General features: G+C 35.9%; 1 protein-coding gene across 13 annotated transcripts in view; it reads right to left on the reverse strand.

Annotated features, from left to right (window-relative positions):
• The window catches only part of Scn1a (sodium voltage-gated channel alpha subunit 1), a 171,950-nt gene that overhangs the window by 27,542 nt on the left and 124,511 nt on the right, over nt 1-19,897 (reverse strand). For all 13 annotated transcript variants that reach the window (XM_087199801.1, XM_087199833.1, XM_087199806.1 and 10 more), the window contains one exon: nt 1,263-1,383. In XM_087199801.1, the coding sequence (XP_087055927.1) occupies nt 1,263-1,383 (121 nt within the window). The remainder of the gene's footprint in view (nt 1-1,262; nt 1,384-19,897) is intronic.

Here is a 19,897-nt window from a genome sequence, read left to right on the forward strand (position 1 = left end):
AATGTGACTTGTGTGGTCACACTTTGTCACTGCCTTCCTCACCGTGCTTTCACTTACACTCAGCACAATTGAATTCACAGGTATCTCTGAATACTTTGGTAAGCACCATGGAGGATACAGAAAACAAAATACACATGTCCTCGCTCCCCAAGAATCTTATATGTCAGTTTTCAACAAAAGATTGGAGCAGAAGAGCCCTGCCCTAAGGCAAAAAAGAAAAATAAAGCAAATATGTTGTAAGAAGAAGAATGGAAGAAGGGGAGAGGGAAAGAAATAAGGAAGGAACTAAGAAAGAAAAGAATGAAGGAAAAAGAAAGAAGAGAGTAAAGACTGATGTCCCTGTTTAAAAGTGGAGAATTGTTTTTATAAGCTAATATACAATTAGCTATCTGGGGAATTAAATGGATACATTTATTACGGCTTTTGAAGAGAATAAGAAACTCTGCTACCATAGTCAGATAAAGGTGGTTTTAAAAAAGATTATGAGAGGCGTCTACTACTTATGAAGGGAATAATGGTAAACTGCGGATATTTTAGGCCTAGTAGGGAAATAATACCAAAAAGAAAATATGCAAATATACTCATATTTCCCAAACTCTAATTCCCAAAGCCATCAGACCATGGGAAATACTAGCTAAAAGAAAGAGTGTTTCTTATAGCAATCACCCATATTGTACCAGACTCAACAAGGTACTGTTAAGGTATAAGATGTCTAGGGGAGTCCGTATTTCCATTTCTTCCAACATGCATTGAAAAATGCTTTTCACATTAAAAATATTTTAGAATTTACTGCTCATCTAGTTTTAATAGCCAGAAAGTTACTTTTAAGGCAAATATTATTTTGTTTTGTTTTGGTTTTATTTTTTTTTAAGACAGGGTCTTACTATGTAGTCCAGGCTGGCCTTGAACTCACTATGTAGCTCAGGCTAGCCTCAAACTCACGGCGATCCTCCTGCCTCAGCCTCCCAAGTGCTGGGACAACAGGAAGACATCACCACGCCCAGCAAAAACAAATTCTTATGAGAATTTTGACTAGTATTTAAGATGCTCACTTATGTCTAAATTAGTCACTACACTGAGTAAATTAGAATATGTTTCTCCACGTTCAAGAACCCTTCCACATAATGGACAGAGATAACTGAAGTATCTTCTTTATCTGTTAACACGGTAGAGTTAATTGAAAATAGGTCTACCATCAAGTTCTATTCTATGTGGGATTCACTCTAAAAATGAAAGGTTAACATGAAGATATTTGTCTTTACCTTCTGTAAAACAGGCTTCTGGCTCAAGGGTCTCTTCGGGCTCCACAACAGGTTGTTCTTCTGCAGGTGCACCGATGTCCACAGTGCTACCTTCTGATGAGCTACTGCTCTCATTAAGTTTCTGTTCGTGAAATGGGCACAAAATAAACGCCTTTAATCTCATCTCTTTAGTAAGTGGCCTTCCAAGAAAGAATTATTCCTATGGATTTAGTTCGTACTATCCTGAGGTACAAGGATTGTAACTTTAAAGGAAAATAAATGAGTAAGAAGAAGTAAGAAAAATTGTGTGTATTGTGAATTCCCACGTACGTGTGAAATCAGATTGCTATGTTACGGTGTTACAAATGCCTGCTGATCACGTGGGCTAAGGAAAGCTCTGCCCTGTGGGTTAGAGAAGAAGGAGGGGGTGAGGTGGATGAGGAAGGGGAAGAGGAGGGAAAAGGCAAGGGAGAGGAGGACAGAAAGAGGAAGTGAGTTCCTACCTTAGAGGAAAACAATGTCACTAGGTTTTCGGGGGGGGGGGGGGTTGTTGTGGGTTTTTTTTTGGTACCGGAGATCGAGCTCAGAACCTTGCACTTACAAGACAGGCGGCGGAACCGCTGAGCTAAACCCCTGGCCCGGTTTTTTTTTCATTTTAATGTTTGACTGTATATATTTCTTTAACAATGTCATGCTTATGAGCAAATACTATTCGTTGCTTTAACTCGTATTACTGATGTTCATGGTTAGGGTATTCAGAATTATTTATTATGAATCTGTTAATGATCCATGTGCTGTTCGAAGCAAAGTTGTTACACAAAAGGTTAAAAAATACGAATAAACAAATAACCTTAGACATATTAAATAAAGAGTTTGGATTTCTGGCAAATATTTTAGACCCTGAAGTGCTGCAAAAAATGATCAATAAATAACTTGTGAGAAAAACTAGTTTTCTTCCTCAATGAAAATCTGTTGTGATAGTATACCTTGTGAAGCTGAAAGGAAGAAGTCCAGTTAAGTGACAATGTGCCTTATATTTGGACAACAATAACTCGACTAAGTTTTCTTTCCTTTTTTTTTTTTTCCTTTTCTTTCTTTTTGATATTAGGTCTCACTATGTGGAACTCTTGGGTTCAAACAATCCCCCTGCCTTAGCTTCTCAAGAAATTAGGATTAAGGTCGAGTGCTACCATCTCTGGCTCAGCTCTTTTTTAGAGTTCTCAGAAGACAAATATGATATAAATAATAGAACATATCAACCTACCCACTAAGGTAGGAACAAATCATAAATGTACTAACTAGCCTTTGAATTTTTGATAAGATTAATGAATTCAGTAATTTATTCAACTAATATTTATTGAACATTAACAGTGTGTAAAATGTTGAGTATTTGCTAATGATTGGAATAGACACGGTACTTTTTGTATTATACTCACAAAACTGATATTTAGATTTAACAAAATCCCAATCAAAATACTAACAACATTCCTAACAGAACTAAAGAAAACAATCCTAAAATTCATACGGAACCATAAAAGATCCAGAATAGCAAAGGCAATTCTTAGTAACAAGAGTGAAGGAGGAGGTATCACAATCCAGGATTTCAAGTTATGTTACAAAGCTACAGTGAAAAACACAGCATAGTACTGGAACAAAAATAGACATGTGGACCAATGGAAAAGAATAGAGGATACAGTAACAACCTCAGGTACATTTACTTCTTTGACAGAGGGTCAAAATCATGTGCTAGAGAAAAGATAACCTCTATCAAATGGTGCAAGGAAAACTGGCTATCCACATGCAGACGACTGAAGCTACACCCACATCTTTCACCATAAACTAAACTAAACTAAAAATAGTTCAAAGATCTAAATGTTAAAGCAAAAACACTTCACCTGATTAATATAAGGTAGATAAAACGCTTAAAGTCATAGGCAAAGGCAAGGACTTCCTAAACACAACCACAGTTGCACAAGAAATAATAAGAATCATCAAATGGAATTTTACCAAATTAAAAGTTTATGCACAGTAAAGTAAACAATGGAATGAAGAGACAACCTAAAGTTTTACCAGGTAGGATTAACAAGAACTAAAAAATTTAGACCCCCAAGAATAAAAACCCAATGAAAAAATGGACAAAAAAAATGAATAACCACTTCTCAGAAGAAGTACAAATGGCCAATAACTATATTAAACAATGTTCACTGTCACAGGTCATTAAAGAAATGCAAATTAAAGCAACACTGAGATTTTGTGTTCCAGAAAGAATGGCCATCATCAAGAAATGAAATAATAACAAATGTTTGTGAGGCTGTGGGGAAAAAGAAACCCTTCTGTATTGCTGGTAGAAATGTAAACTAGCACAACTATTACAGAAATAAGTATGGAGATTTCTCAAAAAACTAAAACTAGAAATTCCATTTGACCCAGCTAGCCCCCTTCTAGGTATCCTCCCAAAAGTGTTAAAGACATAATGTAACAATGGCACATGTATACCCATGTTTGTAGCAGCATATTTCATGATAATGAAGTTGTGGAAGCAGCCTATATGTCCATCAACAGATGAGTGGATAAAGAAAATGTGATTTTTATGTACAGTGGAGCCCTACATTGCTATAAATAAGGATAAATTTGAGTCATTTGTAGGACAATGGATGCACCATGAGACCATAATGTTAAGTGAAATAAAGCAGACACATAAGCTTAAATATTGTATGCTTGCTCTTATATGGAAGGCAAAAGTAAAAACAAATCAAAGAGCAAATTAAAATATAGGCAATATAAAGAAAATGGATGTTATAGTTACATATATATATATATATATATATCCAAAATATATTAAACAATTGAAAAGCAAAATAAATGCAAATTGAAGAAGGTAAACACTGGGATGCAATTGGAGACATCAATTCTACCTCATGCTTCACATTTGCCAGGGAAGTACAGTGGTGCCTCAGTTCACAAACTTCATTCTTTCTACGATTCTGGTCCCAAACTGAATTGGATAAGAACCAAATCAAATTTCTCCCTAAGGTCAACATTGAACCTAACCATTGAATTCGATTTGGTTTTCGTCCAATTCAGTTTGTGACCAAAACAGTGGAGAGAATTAAGTGTGTGAACCCAGGTACCACTGTAGTGTGCCGCTTGGCTACATCTTTGGATTTAGTGGATATTAAGAACATCATAAGACTGCCTAAATTAGCTTCTATGTTAAGTGTTTGTGAATAATTCTGCTGTTTTTTGAGGCCTACTGTATAGGAAAACAGGGGCCATGAATGAGCTATTGATCAAGGAATTGGTGAATATCATTACTTCTCCAAATTATAAAACATTGATGACAAACCTAAAGATAATCAAAGTCACAAAGTGGATGGATTCAGGTCTCTGCAACACTATAACTTGATAGCTTGACCACTTACTAACTTGTTTGGTGTGATATTACACACTTTTTACTTGTTTCAGTTAATTTAACAGTTTAATTCTATGAGCCCTGTATTATTGTTTTCATTTTACAGATGATAAACAGGTTAATTAACTTGTCTAATGTCATATAAATATAAAGAAAGCCAAGATTTGAGATTCTTATTTTCATCCCAAAGCCTATGTTCTGCTTCTATACAACTATGCTGTCTTTTGAAGCAACAGCAAAAATGGTTGGGTCACACAATTGTAATTCTCCTACCATATTAAAGGTGAAAATAATCCATAGGAAAACAATATAAATTGAGATGAACAAATGAAAAGAATCTACAATTCAATCTGGAGGTGAAAAACAATCCTCATTCACACTACAAACTGTAACAGAATGTTATATAAATATTTTGTATCTTCATAGAAACTATTTTACTTTACTTTTATTAATTTAAGAACCAGTAAGGCCAATTGATTTTTTCTTTTTTGTTTATTGAAATTTCATGTTACTTCAAAATTCACCATTCATATAATAGAGCAATTGGTTCTCACTGTTCTATTAAGACAGTATTTTAAAAACAAATTTTGATGTTTATTAAGCCATTAATCAACCTGGAATTAAAAAATTTCTATGTGAGTAGCTAATTTGAAAATGTGTATATTTGCACACGTAACCTTCAATACCTAAATTATACACTTATGTACTGATTGGTGTGCACATGCATTTCTGGCTAGCTTACTTCATCTGTGATCTGAGATATGCAGAGACCACAGTTTATCTGAAGCATCTGCTTTGCCTTGTACACCAGGGCATTCAATGACCATTTAATGACTGCAACTATGATAGTAATATTGCTTTACCTCTTCAGTGAATTTATTCAACATTTTTTGCTTTTACAAATGTTCTCTACTATACAAAGTGATTTTGACCTTGAAGCTGAAGCAAAACAAAGCAAAGAAAACAAAACCCTCTCAATATTTCTTTAAGAGTAAATCATTAAATGCTTTTTTCTTGGTCTCTGACTTGATCTTACAGTAGTTATACTTCTATCTTTAAACTTGGTTTGTTATGGGGAACTTGCTTATACAGCTTAATAGCTCTGTTTTTAATAAGTAATAAAACTGGAATTTAAGTGTCAAAAGGATATGCAATCTAAGTTAATATCTTAAGAATATTTCAACACTGGGCATATCTGGTTTGAAGCTGGACTATATATATATAATGTACATGCATATATAAAATGCACACATAACATGCTCTATAACCTTAAAAATATTAGTATTAATATTTAATTGTATACATTCTGCACTAATAAATATTTCTAGTGTACACTGAACATATTAAAAATTAAAATGATCTCTATTAAAGACTCTCAACAAAGCAACAATATATATCAAAGAAAAAGCCACTGTATTGAGATTTAGCATTTCCACAGTTCTTGGAAAACTCCAATAATAACCCATTAGTTTCTTCATTATTTGCATACTGCAGATGATTTCTTATTCAACCTGTATGTTGGAAAAACAATCTTCAGTGAATACTTTATATTTATTAAATGTTCAATTTCTCTATTAATTGATAAATCTAATATTAGTCAAACACTTGATAGGGTAATGGGGAATGCAGTGAAATGTAGGTCTAACGTACTCTAAATTCAGCTTTAAAGTATGTCAAACATAAACATTTGTATTGATTAGATACAAAAGGACAAAAGAAACATAACATCTCATCATATATTGAGCCAACACAAAATTAATGTTGTGCAAATAAGTTAGAAAGGAAACCAAAAAATTCTGTAAAATTGCATTTGTAATTGCTATAGGCCCAGTCCATTTAATTTTTTTTTTTTTTGAGACAAGTTCTCCCTAAGTCTTAAATTGCCAAGGCTTGTCTTGAACTTGCTATCCTCCTGCCTTAGCCTCCTCTGTGCTGGGATTACAAATGTGCACCACCATGCCCTGTCACTTTAAGTTTCTAATTTTTTTTTTTTTATTGGTACCGGGGATCAAACTTGGGACATGGCGCTTGCGAGGCAGGCAGTGGAACCACTGAGCTAAATCCCTGGCCCTAAAGTTTCTAATATGTAAGACAGTCCTTACTTCACATGGCTGTTACAAGGACTGAACAAGAAAACTCATAGACAATGTTTGGCAAGTGCTTACTTGAGAAATGGTAACCACTGTCACCACAGTATTGTATAGTTTATAATAGGTGTTAATTGCTGATATTTACCTTTTCGGTTACCAAAAATACTACCATGTACCAGACATCAAAATAAGGACCTGAGAAATAGAATAGTTAATGTAACAGATCTTGTATCTACTCTCATGTATTCACAATCAAATGAAAGCTGTAGACAAGCACACAAGGGCCACACACTATGACAGAGTTAGTAGAGGGTATATTGGAAGTACCACCTGGCCCAGTTTGGGAAGGTCAGGGGAGAAGACATTGACATTTGAGTCACAAGAGCAAGATGTGTGGAGATGACTCAGGTGAACAGGACAGAATCAGTTTCCAGACAGAGGAAATAGGTATAAAGGCAAGACTCTGATAAAGCACAAGAAGTTTCAAGAAACAAGATTAATGTAACTATGTAGAAAGAATCGGGAGTAGTATTTTATGAATCAGAACAGGTTAGCGATAGTCAGTTTTTGCAGGTATTTGTAGGCCATGTTAAGTATCCTGCAGCTCCTAAATGGTTAGAGAAGAAAGAGCTATGTCCAATTTGCCTTTTAGAAAGATCATGTATAGAGACTACAATAGGGAGAGTAATAATATAGAAGACCCACCCAAGTTTGTAAGAATAAACCTAAGACTGTGGAGATCTGACATTTGGAAGATGAAAGGGAGATGCAGACAAGGTTGGGTGGACTTGGCAACTCCTGGTAATTGAGCAGATGTAAGAGAAAAAGAAAATGGATTTCCACTAGTGAGTTGTAAATTCTCTGGCTGGAAAGCAAGTAGCTATCACTCAGAGATCATGTGCTTAGGCTGAAAACATCCTATAGTCCTTAACTCATGTAGTAAGGGTGAAAGTATTAAATAAAAGGACCAGCAAAGCAGCACCAGCTAACAAAAGCAGCACTTGTTAACACCAGTGTATAGTTGAGGAATCAATTGGAAGTAACTGTTCATCATTTATTTAGTCATTCATTTAATATTTTATTTGAGTTGTGGACATAAGGTTAAGATATTGTTATTGTTTTCTTTATTCTCAGGTACCTCAGAAACTAATGGTGCAACCATGGATGTATTTCCTAAGGATTAGAAAACTCTTCTAGACAGCATTAAACCCAGAAGGGTATGTTCCTGAAGCACAACTTTGAAATACTCTGGAAGACTAAGTGCTTTATAATTAGAATTAGACCTCCCACAAGACAATGTGGGATGCAGAATCAGATCAGCCTAACATGCTGGCCAGTAACCAAGGAGAATATCTCCTAAGACTGAGTGAGAGGCCCTGATGCATGCCACTAACCTATGTCTAGTGAAGAACAACTGGTAGTTAACACCAAACCTGTAGCACACAACTATACTTAGTTCTTCAGTAAATAATATCAGGTATTTCAATGAAACGCAAAAGATATTATTAAGAAAAATTTTAGCTGATACATGCTTGTAATTCCAGAATTCTTGGAGGCTGAGCCAGAAGGATCTCAAGTTTGAGGGCAGCCCAGGCAATTTAGCTTAATGAAACCCTGTCTCAAAATAAAAATACAAAAGGCTGGGGATGTAGCTTAGTGTGAAGGCCCTGAGTTCAATCCCCAGTACCATTGTTTTCCTTTGGTGGTTAAATGCAGAGACTCTATTAATGGACTACCTGGATTCTAGCCTAGGGTAAGTCATTATCCTGGCTATTTTCACTCATTGTTCTGGAGTTTGCATACTGCAAAAATAAATCAGTAATGGAGAATTAGTGATTTTCCCAGAGTAAAGCTAAGCCTACCAAACTTAGTCTAGTATCCATATAAATCAACCAACATTCAAGAAATTATTGAGCACTTATTATATATCTAACATTGAAGAAGCTGTTTCAGAAGATAAAATTTCTATAAAACATGATCAATAACCAAAGAAACTTACATTCAAATTGGGTAGGTTTGAGTTTATATTGTCTTTCGTAAACTCTCAGCAGTTTTGTCAAACTTCAAAGCTCTCCAAAATCTGTCTACATCACCATTCTTTGTTGTTAACTTTGAGAAGAAATCTATATTTCTAGCTGGCCATTATTATTACTATTGCATGTGTCAAGAAACTTTTTGAGGTTTCAGAACAGTTCCTCAAGGTATCTGATTGTACTTTGTGAGTTCATGTCACCTGAGACTTAAAGAGATGAGGAAATGAGACCTATGTTCTGCCTCTTCTTCATTTGGAGACCAAGAGGAGGAAGATAGAGGTACAGCAGCCCTCGGGTTTGTCCTGGCATGAGGGACACTGATGCGAGTGTACCTCTAGTGGGGGAGGCAAAGCAAATACGAACTTCCACATTACCGTGACTCTCCTTACCAGCCTATGCTTAGATTTCTGGAAACTGAGACCATCCACTCCTTATCCACATCTCTAACCCCATCTCTTGAGACTTTATTCCTTGGCACTTCCAAATTACTAATTGTTTCTAAACATCCCCTCTTGCTTCATGTCTCTAGATTCTTGCATATGTATCCTGTCTGAATGGAATGTCCTTCAGAAAAAAGTTTTCTTATATATTTTAAAGACTTTATAAGAATTTAATTGAAATAATTTTTAAATTAAACACAAAATGCACACATTATCACTCTTCCCAGACAAACATGTAAAATAATTTATTATAGTGGATAGATGGCAGACAATAAAAAAGGCTGAATAGTAAATAATTTCAAGGAGTTCATATAAGGAAACTTAATGAAACAGACTGTTGGGATTGCTACTGGTAATAGTAATGATGATGACAATTTATTGAATACTTACTATATGTCAGGCATTATTCTAGGCACATCACATTTATTATCTTATTTTATATGATCCTTATTTTTGAGATGAGAAAAGCAAAGAATAGATAGCTAAGTAGGGTTACGCAGTAGGTAGCTAAAATGGAATTATATTACCCAACATCTGGCTCAAGTATAAGTTTTTACCAACAACATTATAGCTATGGCCTCACATGTATTAAAACATGCACAGAGTAGGGATAACAATAGTCACTTTTAAATTTAGCCACAATATAATGTCTGGGGTATTATAATGGCCTAGTAGATAAAAGTCATTAAAATTTAGAAATGAAAACATTAACATAATCAAATGGGAAGATATAATAGTGGTGAAAAAAGGCATTTTGAGTCAGTACTGTTCCAGTATGAAAACTCATATTTAATGTTTGAGAGTTATTTTTTTTAAAAAAGAAAAAATTTATAAGTACAGTCATGGCTTATCAGTGTCCCCATTACCTCCTTGATTAATCTCCTCTCTACCATGTAGTAACTGCTGAATAATGAAGCAGACAAAAAGAATAAAGGTTAAAACAGAAAATGATGAGATTACTTAAATAAGCCATAGGGTGCATTATTGAGAATAAAGAATCTTCACTCTGGGAGGCATTAGCAATAGTTTAATCCCACTAGAAGCAGAATATATAAATTCTGCTTTGTTGTGATGACAGAATGGAATGTAAAGGATGAATGAGTAGCAACAATTCTGAGTTTATTTCTGAACAAGGAGGAAGAAATGATGAAGTGGAAGAGTCAAAAAATCTGAGTCAGTATGGTAATCTTTAAAAGAGGATTTACAGAAAGCTGAATTCAACCATGAATGAAAGAAAGTGAAATGTAATAACAGTGAAAAAACGTTTCAATATTTAATTTACAAATTTAACTGGGTGAGACTGAATTGCATTTCAACTAAAATTCATATGAAAAAGATAAAAGATTGTTACTTTCTTAGAAACCAAATATAATTGATAAGATAACATAGATAACAAAGGTAAAACAACAAAATCTAATTCATTATTAATTGAATAAAGAGAAACATGTCCAAAATCATGGGAAAAAGAACTACACTCTCAGCAGAGTGTGATGATAATCATTCAAAATGATTCTATTAAGAGTTGAATTCAGCCATTCTCACTGGGGTTACATGATATCTCAGTGCAGTTTTGATTTATATATCTGTAAGGGTTAGTGATATTAAGCATTTTTTCACATATACGTTCATCCTTTAATATCTTCAGGACATATTATTATTATATTATTATATTAAAGGAAATAAGTCAGACATAGACAAATCCTGCATGATCTCACTGCTATGTGAAATCTAAAAGTTAATCTCATAAATTGAAAGCAAAATAGTGGTTCTCAGAGGCTTGAGAGAGTAGGGGGAGGGATATACGTACAAAGTTTGGTTCAAGGAATAAAATGTTATAGTCAGATAAGAATGGATTCTGATACTGTATTGCATAGTAGGGTGACTATAGCTGGACAACACAATGTGTCTTTCAAACAGCTAGAGAGAATTTGAATGCTCCATAACAGGAAATGATAAATATCTATGCTTATGAATATACTGATTACTCTGATTTGATTATAAATAGTATATGCATGTATTAAAACATCACACTGTACCCCATAAATATATGTAACATTAAAATTTTGAAATAAAATTTTAAAAAGAAGAGTTGCAAAAGCTGGAACAGTTTGAGCTGAGTGCCTACTCTGTACTAATCATGCATAAGTAGGCCATAATCTAAAAGGAGAGCTATGTGCACTTATATATAGGTATTAAGAAACATTATGTCATTAAGTAAGATTATGAACTCCAGAAACTCATTATTTATTATCCATGATCTGTGCCTTGTATTTTTGAGCCTTATAAGAGGAAGTGGCCCCTTCTATCAGTAGTCAAAAAGAATTCATGATCACTACCTTCAAAGAGAATAACAGTGTTTTTCAAACTTAAGAACTCCTGATCTTTAGGCACTACAACCTATGGGTGCAGGGGGTGCCCTGAAATTAGATAATGCATTAAAGTTTAGTACAGGAAGCAAAAGCTCATTTATTAATACTCCTCCCTATACCATGTCCTGTGCAGTGGTGGAATCCATTCTATTTTGCTAAAGATTTTAAAAATTACTGAACCAAAAAATAGATTTTCAGGGGACCATGACTCATAACTTGGGGAACATTTTATCTCTAAAGTTTCTACTATCCTAACATTTAGAATTTCAATTAATGTAGTGTTCCAAGCTCTGAAAAGTTACAGACAATGAAGGACAATTGGGTCCAGTGGTTCAGTAGGTAGTCTCTTTATTAAGACATCAGCGTTGCTTTCAGCCATGACCAACACAAACAAAAACATTAAAGGTATGAATCTGCTAGAGTTTTGCAGAAAATTATTTCTTATAGATGGTCTTTGCACTAAAATAGTTTCTTTTCTCCTTTTTACATTGAAAAGATAGGATGTATTAAATATTATTCTTCATCAAATATTAAATGTAGGTCTAAAGATTCAAGACAAATCCAGACTAGGAGGAATATTACCAAATTTATTTTGACAGAAGTTCTGAACCAATTTTATAAATGTGAAGACAAAAATTTTTCAAAAAATCAGCCACTCTTTGATTCCTTAGCAACACCCAAATCTCTTAATAAGCAAACTCTGAACTAAAATAATATTCATATTAAAAATCCTGAAAAATTCCATAGTGTTTTATAAAATAATCTATACTTTTTTCCCAAAGTCCATATTCATGTACATGAGAAATGTGACTAGGATTGATCTACTATTATATCTCTGAACTTTTCTCGCTACACAAAATGGAAATACCTGCAGAGGAGGTGAACCTTCTGGGGTGCTGTAACACTACCCCCAGCACCAAGAAGCAGAGGTGCTCCCATGGCAGAGGAGGTGAAACTTCTGGGCCACCATACCACCGTCCCCAGCACCAAGGAGTAGAGGTGCCCCCAGCTCAGAGGAGCAAAGGTACCACCATCGCAGAAGAGGTGAATGTTCTGGGCTGCCATACCACTGCCCCCAGTGCCAAGGAGCAGAGGTGCCCCCAGCACAGAAGAGGTAAACCTTCCGGGCCACCATATCACTGCCCCCAGTGCAGAGGAGCAGAGATGCCCCTAGTGCAGAGGTGAAACTTTTGGGCCACTGAACCACCTCCTCCAGCACCTAGGAGCAGAGTTGACCCCAGTGCAGAGGTGAATCTTCTGGGCAGCCTTACCACCACTGCCAGTGCAGAGGAGCAGAAGTGCCCCCAGAACAGAGGAGGTGAACCTTCCAGGCTACCATACCACTGCCCATGGCACCAAAGAGATGAGGCACACAGGCGCCAGCAGACACATCTCCGCCCCACCCCCCGCCCCACAGAAATGAGAAGATACGTAAACAAGTCTCAAAACCAGACTTCCAGATCACCTAAAGCAAACCCAAAGGGAAATGAGATGAAACAATCTGATACTCAACCGCTTGCATTCCCTGATCTGGCAATGAAAGAGGATCTGGAAAAAATAAAATCAGAAATAATTATTCATACATCAGCAGAAATTTACCCCATAGGGCAAGATATGATTAATAATTCTAGAGAGGACACAGATAAAAAAATAGAGGAGCTGAGGAACATGATGCAATACCAACATAGGAAACAAATGGAATCCATAAAAGAAGATGAAAACAGATTTCCAGGAAATTAAAAACTCCATTGAAAGTTTATGAAGGAGAATGAGCCAATGTGAGGACAGAATTTCAGATATAGAAGGTAAGATTGCAATAAGTGACCACGAAAAGAAAATTTGCTTTAAAATAGTAAGGGACCATGAGAAGTCAATCCAGCAGCTTCTAGACGATGCAAAGAAGAATAACAGACTAATCAGAGTCAATGAAGAAACAGGAGAGAGTTCAGACAACGTAACAAAAACTGTTCACAGAAGTGATGGCAGAAAACTTCCCAAGGAGGGGAAAAAAATTTGACATACACATAAGTAAGGCATATAGGACTCCAACTAGCATTGATTAAAAAAAAAAACAACAAAAAACCCAAAACAAAAACAAAACTACACATAGGCATATAATAGTTAAGATTCCAGAAACCCTACAGAAGAACAAAATTCTACAAGCAGTTAAAGAAAAGGAACAAATCACATATAAAGGAAAGCCTGTCAGAATCACAGCAGACTTCTCAACACAAACCCTAAAGGCAAGAAGAGCTGGGAGTGATGTATTTCATACTCTAAAGGAAAACAGCCTCCAACCCAGATTGATGTACTCTGCAAAACTATCTTTCAAAATGGATGGAGAAATAAGATACTTTCGTGACAAAGAGCACCTTAGGAACTTCGTGAATACCAAATCAGCATTCCAAAAAATTTTAGACAATATCCTAGGAAAAGACAATGAGGATCAGAACCCCAGGAAGTCCAGCAAAATGATTCCATTGGGCACAACAAGAAATTAAATGCAAAGGGGGAGAATTCAACAAAATGAAAAAGTCATGACAAGGATAAGTCAACATATATCAATTATAACCATCAATGTTGATGGTCTCAATTTACCAATCAAAAGAAATAGACTGGCAGAATGGGTCAAGAAGCAAAATCCAACAATATGCTGCATACAAGAAACACACTTCATTCAAAAGGAAACTCATAGACTGAAAGTGAAAGGGTGGAAAACAATACTGCATGTGACAGGAACCCGAAAAAAAGCAGGAGTAGCTATCCTCTTGGCAGATCAAGTAGATTTCAAACCAACACTGATTAAGAGAGATGAAGAAGGACACTACATCCTTGTAAAGGGAACAATCCAAGAGGAAGAGATGACAATCATAAATATCTATGCCCCAAACACTAGTGCACCCAACTATAGAAAACAAATACTAACGGACATGAAAAGTCATATATGCACTAATACACTTGTAGTGGGGGACCTCAACACCCCGCTGTCACAAATAGATAGATCAACTAGACAAAAAATAAGTAATGAAATACTAGAACTCAATCAAACTCTTGAACAAATGAACTTAACAGATGTTCACAGAGTGTTCCACCCCACAAAATCAGAATACACATTCTTCTTAGCTGCACATGGGTCATTCTCCAAAATAGACCACATACTCACACATAGAACATGTTTAAGTAAGTGCAAAGGAATTGAAGTTATCCCCTGTATATTATCAGACCAGAGTGGGATGAAATTGGAGTTCTGTAGCAAAAGAAAATCAAAAAATGTCATAAACATGTGGAAATTGAACAACACACTTCTGAATAACCAATGGGTCACAGAGGAAATTAATGAAGAGATCAGACAGTTCCTTCAATTAAATGACAATGACAATACAACATATCGAAATCTACGGGACTCAATAAAAGCAGTCTTATGAGGGAAATTCATAGCAGTGAATATGCATATTAGGAAAACAGAACAAGCCCAATTAAACAACCTGATGCTGAACCTCAAGCTTCTAGAAAAGAAGAGCAGGACAACCCCAAAGCTCATACAAGGGAGGAAATTATAAAGATCAGAGGAGAAATCAATGCAATGGAGACTAAGAGAATGATACAAAAAATCAATGAAGCCAAGAGTTGGTTCTTCGAAAGAATCAACAAAATTGACAAACCTTTAGCCAATCTTGTCAGAAAAAGGAAAGAAAAGGCCCAAATCCATGCAATTAGGAATGAAAAGGGTGAAATTACAACAGACCCAGCAGAAATACAGAGGATCATCAATACCTACTTCCAGAACCTATACACCAATAAGATGGACAACACAGAAGAAATGGACAGATTCCTAGATACATATGAATTACCAAAGGTGAACGAAGAAGACCTAAAAATTCTGAACAACCCAATATCAACCAATGAAATTGAAAATGTAATTAAAAACTTATCAACGAAGAAAAGCCTGGGCCATGATGGCTTCACTGCTGAATTCTACAAGACATTTAGAGAGGAACTGCTGCCACTACTGTTTCAACTCTTCAATGAAATTGAAAGGGAAGCAATGCTCCCAAATTCATTCCTGGAAGCAAGCATCACCTTGATCCCCAAAGCAGAGAAAGACCCAACTGAAAAAGAGAACTATACCCCAATCTCACTAATGAACATAGATGCAAAAATCCTTAATAAGATAATGGCAAACAGAATGGAGAAGACCACCAAGAAGATCACACACCCTGATCAAGTGGGATTCATCCCAGGGATGCAGGGATGGTTCAATATATGCAAATCAATCAATGTAATACACTATATCAATAGAGCCAAGGACAAAAAACATATGATTATCTTCATAGATGCAGAAAAAGCATTTGACAAAATCCAACATGCATTTATGATAAAAACCCTACAAAAAATTGGAATAGTTGGTCTCTACCTCAAACTGATAGAAGCCATCTATGAAAGACCAACAGCCACTATCATACTAAATGGTCAAAAACTGAAATCCTTCACACTCAAATCAGGAACAAGACAAGGATGTTCACTATCACCATTCTTGCTCAATATAGTTCTGGAAACATTAGCCACAGCAATTAGACAAGAGAAAGAAATAAAAGGAATAAAAATAGGTAATGAAGAAGCCAAATTGTCATTATTTGCAGATGACATGATACTCTCTATAGAAGACCCCAAGAACGCCACCAAAAGTCTTCTAGACTTAATAACCAAATTCAGTCAAGTAGCTGGTTACAAGGTTGACACACAAAAATCAATAGCTTTCCTCTACACCAATGACAGACTCACTGAAAGAGAAATAGGGCAAATAATTCCTTTCACAATAGCATCCAAAAAACTGAAATATCTAGGAATCAACCTAATGAAAGAAATCCAAGACCTCTTCTCTGAAAACTATGGCACTCTGAAAAGAGAGATTGAAGATGATATCAGAAAATGGACAGACATCCCCTGCTCCTGAGTAGGAAGGATTAATATAGTGAAAATGGCCATACTTCCAAAACTGCTATATAGATTTAATGCAATTCCAATTTGAGATCCCAGCAGCATACTTCATAGACCTTGAGAAAACAATCCAAAAATTCATTTGGAGCAAGAAGAGACCCAGAATAGCAAAAGCAATTCTAGGTAACAGAGACATGGCAGGGGCTATCACAATCCCCAACCTGCAACTCTACTGCAAAGCTACTGTGATAAATACAGCATGGTACTGGCAAAGAAACAGACTTGAGGACCAGTGGAACAGATTAGAAGATGCAGAAACAACTGCAGACACACTCAGCCATCTCATCTTTGATAAAGGAGCCAAACACCCTCACTGGAGGAAAGATAGCCTCTTTAATAAATGGTGCTGGAAAAATTGGGCTTCAACTTGCCAAAGAATAAAACTAGACCTGTATCTCTTACCATGCACTAAACTAAAATCAAAATGGATTAAAGATCTAAATATTAAAATAGAAACTCTGAACCAGTTGGAACAGAGGTTAGGTAGAATCCTTGAAGACATGGGTGTAGGAAAAGATTTTATGAACAAAACCTCAGTTGCCCATGAACTAGCACAAACAATCAACAAGTGGGATCTCTTCTTATTAAAAGGCTTCTGCACAGCAAGAGAGACCACCAGCAGTGTGAAGAGACAACCCACAATGTGGGAAAAAATCTTCACCTCTCTTCCTCAGACAAAGGTCTACTATCTCGAATCTATAAAGAACTTAAAAAGATCAGACCTCCCAAATTTAAAGACCCAATCCAAAAATGGGCATCTGAAATGAACAGACATTTCTCACACAAACAAGTAGAAATAGCAAATAAATACATGAAGAAATGTTCAACATCACTGGTCATTTGAGAGATGCAAATGAAAACAAGGCTGAGATTCCACTTCACTCCAGAAAGAATGGCTGCTATCATGAAATCAACCAATAACAAATGCTGGCGGGGCTGTGGGGAAAGAGGAAACCTGCTCCACTGCTGGTGGGAGTGTAGACTGGCGCAACCACTGTGGAAATCAGTATGGAGGTACCTCAAAGAACTAGGACTGGAAGTCCCATTTGACCCCACTCTTCCACTGCTGGGTATCTTCTCCAAAGAATTAAAAGAATCATACCACAGTGATATTTGTGTGCCCATGTTCATAGCAGCACAGTTTGTAATAGCTAAAACTTGGAAACAGCCCAAATGCCCATCAACTGGAGACTGGATAAAAAAATGTGTTTTTTTAATAAAATGGAGTACTACTCAGCCATAAAAAATGAGAAATTAGAGACATTTATAGCTAAGTGGATGCACATTGAGACAATACTCTTAAGTGAAATAAATAGGACACACATTAATAAATTCCAAATAGTTTCTCTGGTGTGAGAAACTGAAAGTGTAAATAAAGACTAAATGTATAATAGGCAATGTGAAATAGGAAGAAAAGGGGCAAAGGGGATAGAAGTGGGAGGGCTAGACAAAAGGATAGAAAGGAATGGGATTAATATGAGAAAATGGAAAAATAGGAACAAAATCTTTGTAAATAGGGAGGACTGGAGGGGTTGAAGGGAGGGCTGGGCAAGGGTGAAAAATAAGAACCAGGAGAGACTATGTAAAGGTGCAAATTTCCAATGATGAATGTCATTATATTGTATACCTAAAATGTACCAATGATTAGAATGAATAATCGAAAATGTAAAATAGGAAGAAAAGGTCCAAAGGGGTAGGGGTAGTGGGAGGGGCAGGGGAAAGGAAAGAAGGGAAAGGAAAAATGATGAGAAACGGAAAAAATGGAAATAAAGTCTTTGTAAATAGGGAAGGGTGGAGGGGGTGAAGGGAGGGCTAGGAATGGGGAAAAAATAAGAACCAAGATGCATTATGTAAAGGTACAATTCCCAATGAGAAATGTAATTGTGTTGTACAGCTACAATGTACCAATAAAAGAATTTAATAAAAAAAAAAAGAAATTGAAAGGGAAGCAATACTCCCAAATTCATTCCTGGAAGCAAGCATCACCTTGATCCCCAAAGCACAGAAAGACTCAACCAAAAAAGAGAACTATAGGCCAGTCTCACTAATGAACATAGATGCAAAAATCTTTAATAAGATACTGGCAAATAGAATGCACAAGATCATCAAGAAGATTATACACCCTGACCAAGTGGGATTCATCCCAGGGATGCAGGGATGGTCCATCATATGCAAAACAATCAGTGTAATCCACTATATCAATAGAGCCAAGGACAAAAACCATATGATCATCCCAATCAATGTACAAAAAGCATTTGACAAACTCCAATTTGCATTTATGATAAAAACCCTACAAAACATTGGAATAGGCAGTCTCTACCTCAATCTGATAAAAGCCATCTATGAAAGACCAACAGCCACTATCATACTAAATGGTCAAAAACTGAAATCCTTCACACTAAAATCAGGAACAAGAAAAGGATATCCACTATTACCACTCCTGTTCAATATATTCTTGGAAACATTAGCCAAAGCAATTAGACAAGAGAAAGAAATAAAAAGAATAAAGATAGGAATTGAAATCAAATTGTCATTATTTGCAGATGACATGATACTCTATATAGAAGACCCCAAGAACTCCACTAAAAGTCTTCTAGGCTTAATAACCAAATTCAGTAAAATAGCTGGATACGAGGTCAGCACAGAAAAATCAGTAGCTTTCCTCTACATGAACACCAGACTCACTGAGAGAGAAATAGGGCAAACAATTCCTTTCACAATAGCATCCAAGAAACTGAAACACCTAGGAATCAACCTAACGAAAGTAATCAAAGACCTCTTCTCTGAAAACTATAGCACTCTGAAAAGGGAGATTGAAGACAATATCAGAAAATCCCTTGCTCCTGGGTAGGAAGGATTAACATAGTGAAAATGGCCATACTTCCATACTGCTATATAGATTCAATGCAATCCTAATTGTAATCCCAGCAGCATAGTTTACAGACCTTGGGAAAACTATACAAAAATTTATTTGGAACAAGAGGAGACCTAGAATAGCAAAAGCAATTCTAGGCAACAGAGACATGGCAGGGGGTATAACAACCCCCAACTTGAAACTACCGTACAAAGCCACTGTGATAAAAATAGCATGGTACTGGCAAAGAAACAGACCTGAGGGTCAGTGGAACAGATTAGAAGATGCAGAAACAACTGCAGACACTCTCAGCCACCTAATCTTTGACAAACTAACCAAATGCTCTCACTGGAGGAAAGACAGCCTCTTTAATAAACGGTGCTGCAAAAATTAGGTTTCAACTTGCCAAAGATTAAAACTAGACCTATATCTCTCACCATACACTAAACTAAAATCAAAA

The sequence above is a fragment of the Heterocephalus glaber genome, unplaced genomic scaffold (assembly GCF_053883595.1).
Source record: "Heterocephalus glaber isolate CG9 unplaced genomic scaffold, H.glaber_assembly_v1.0 deba00000347, whole genome shotgun sequence".
Classification (NCBI taxonomy): Eukaryota; Metazoa; Chordata; class Mammalia; order Rodentia; family Bathyergidae; genus Heterocephalus; species Heterocephalus glaber.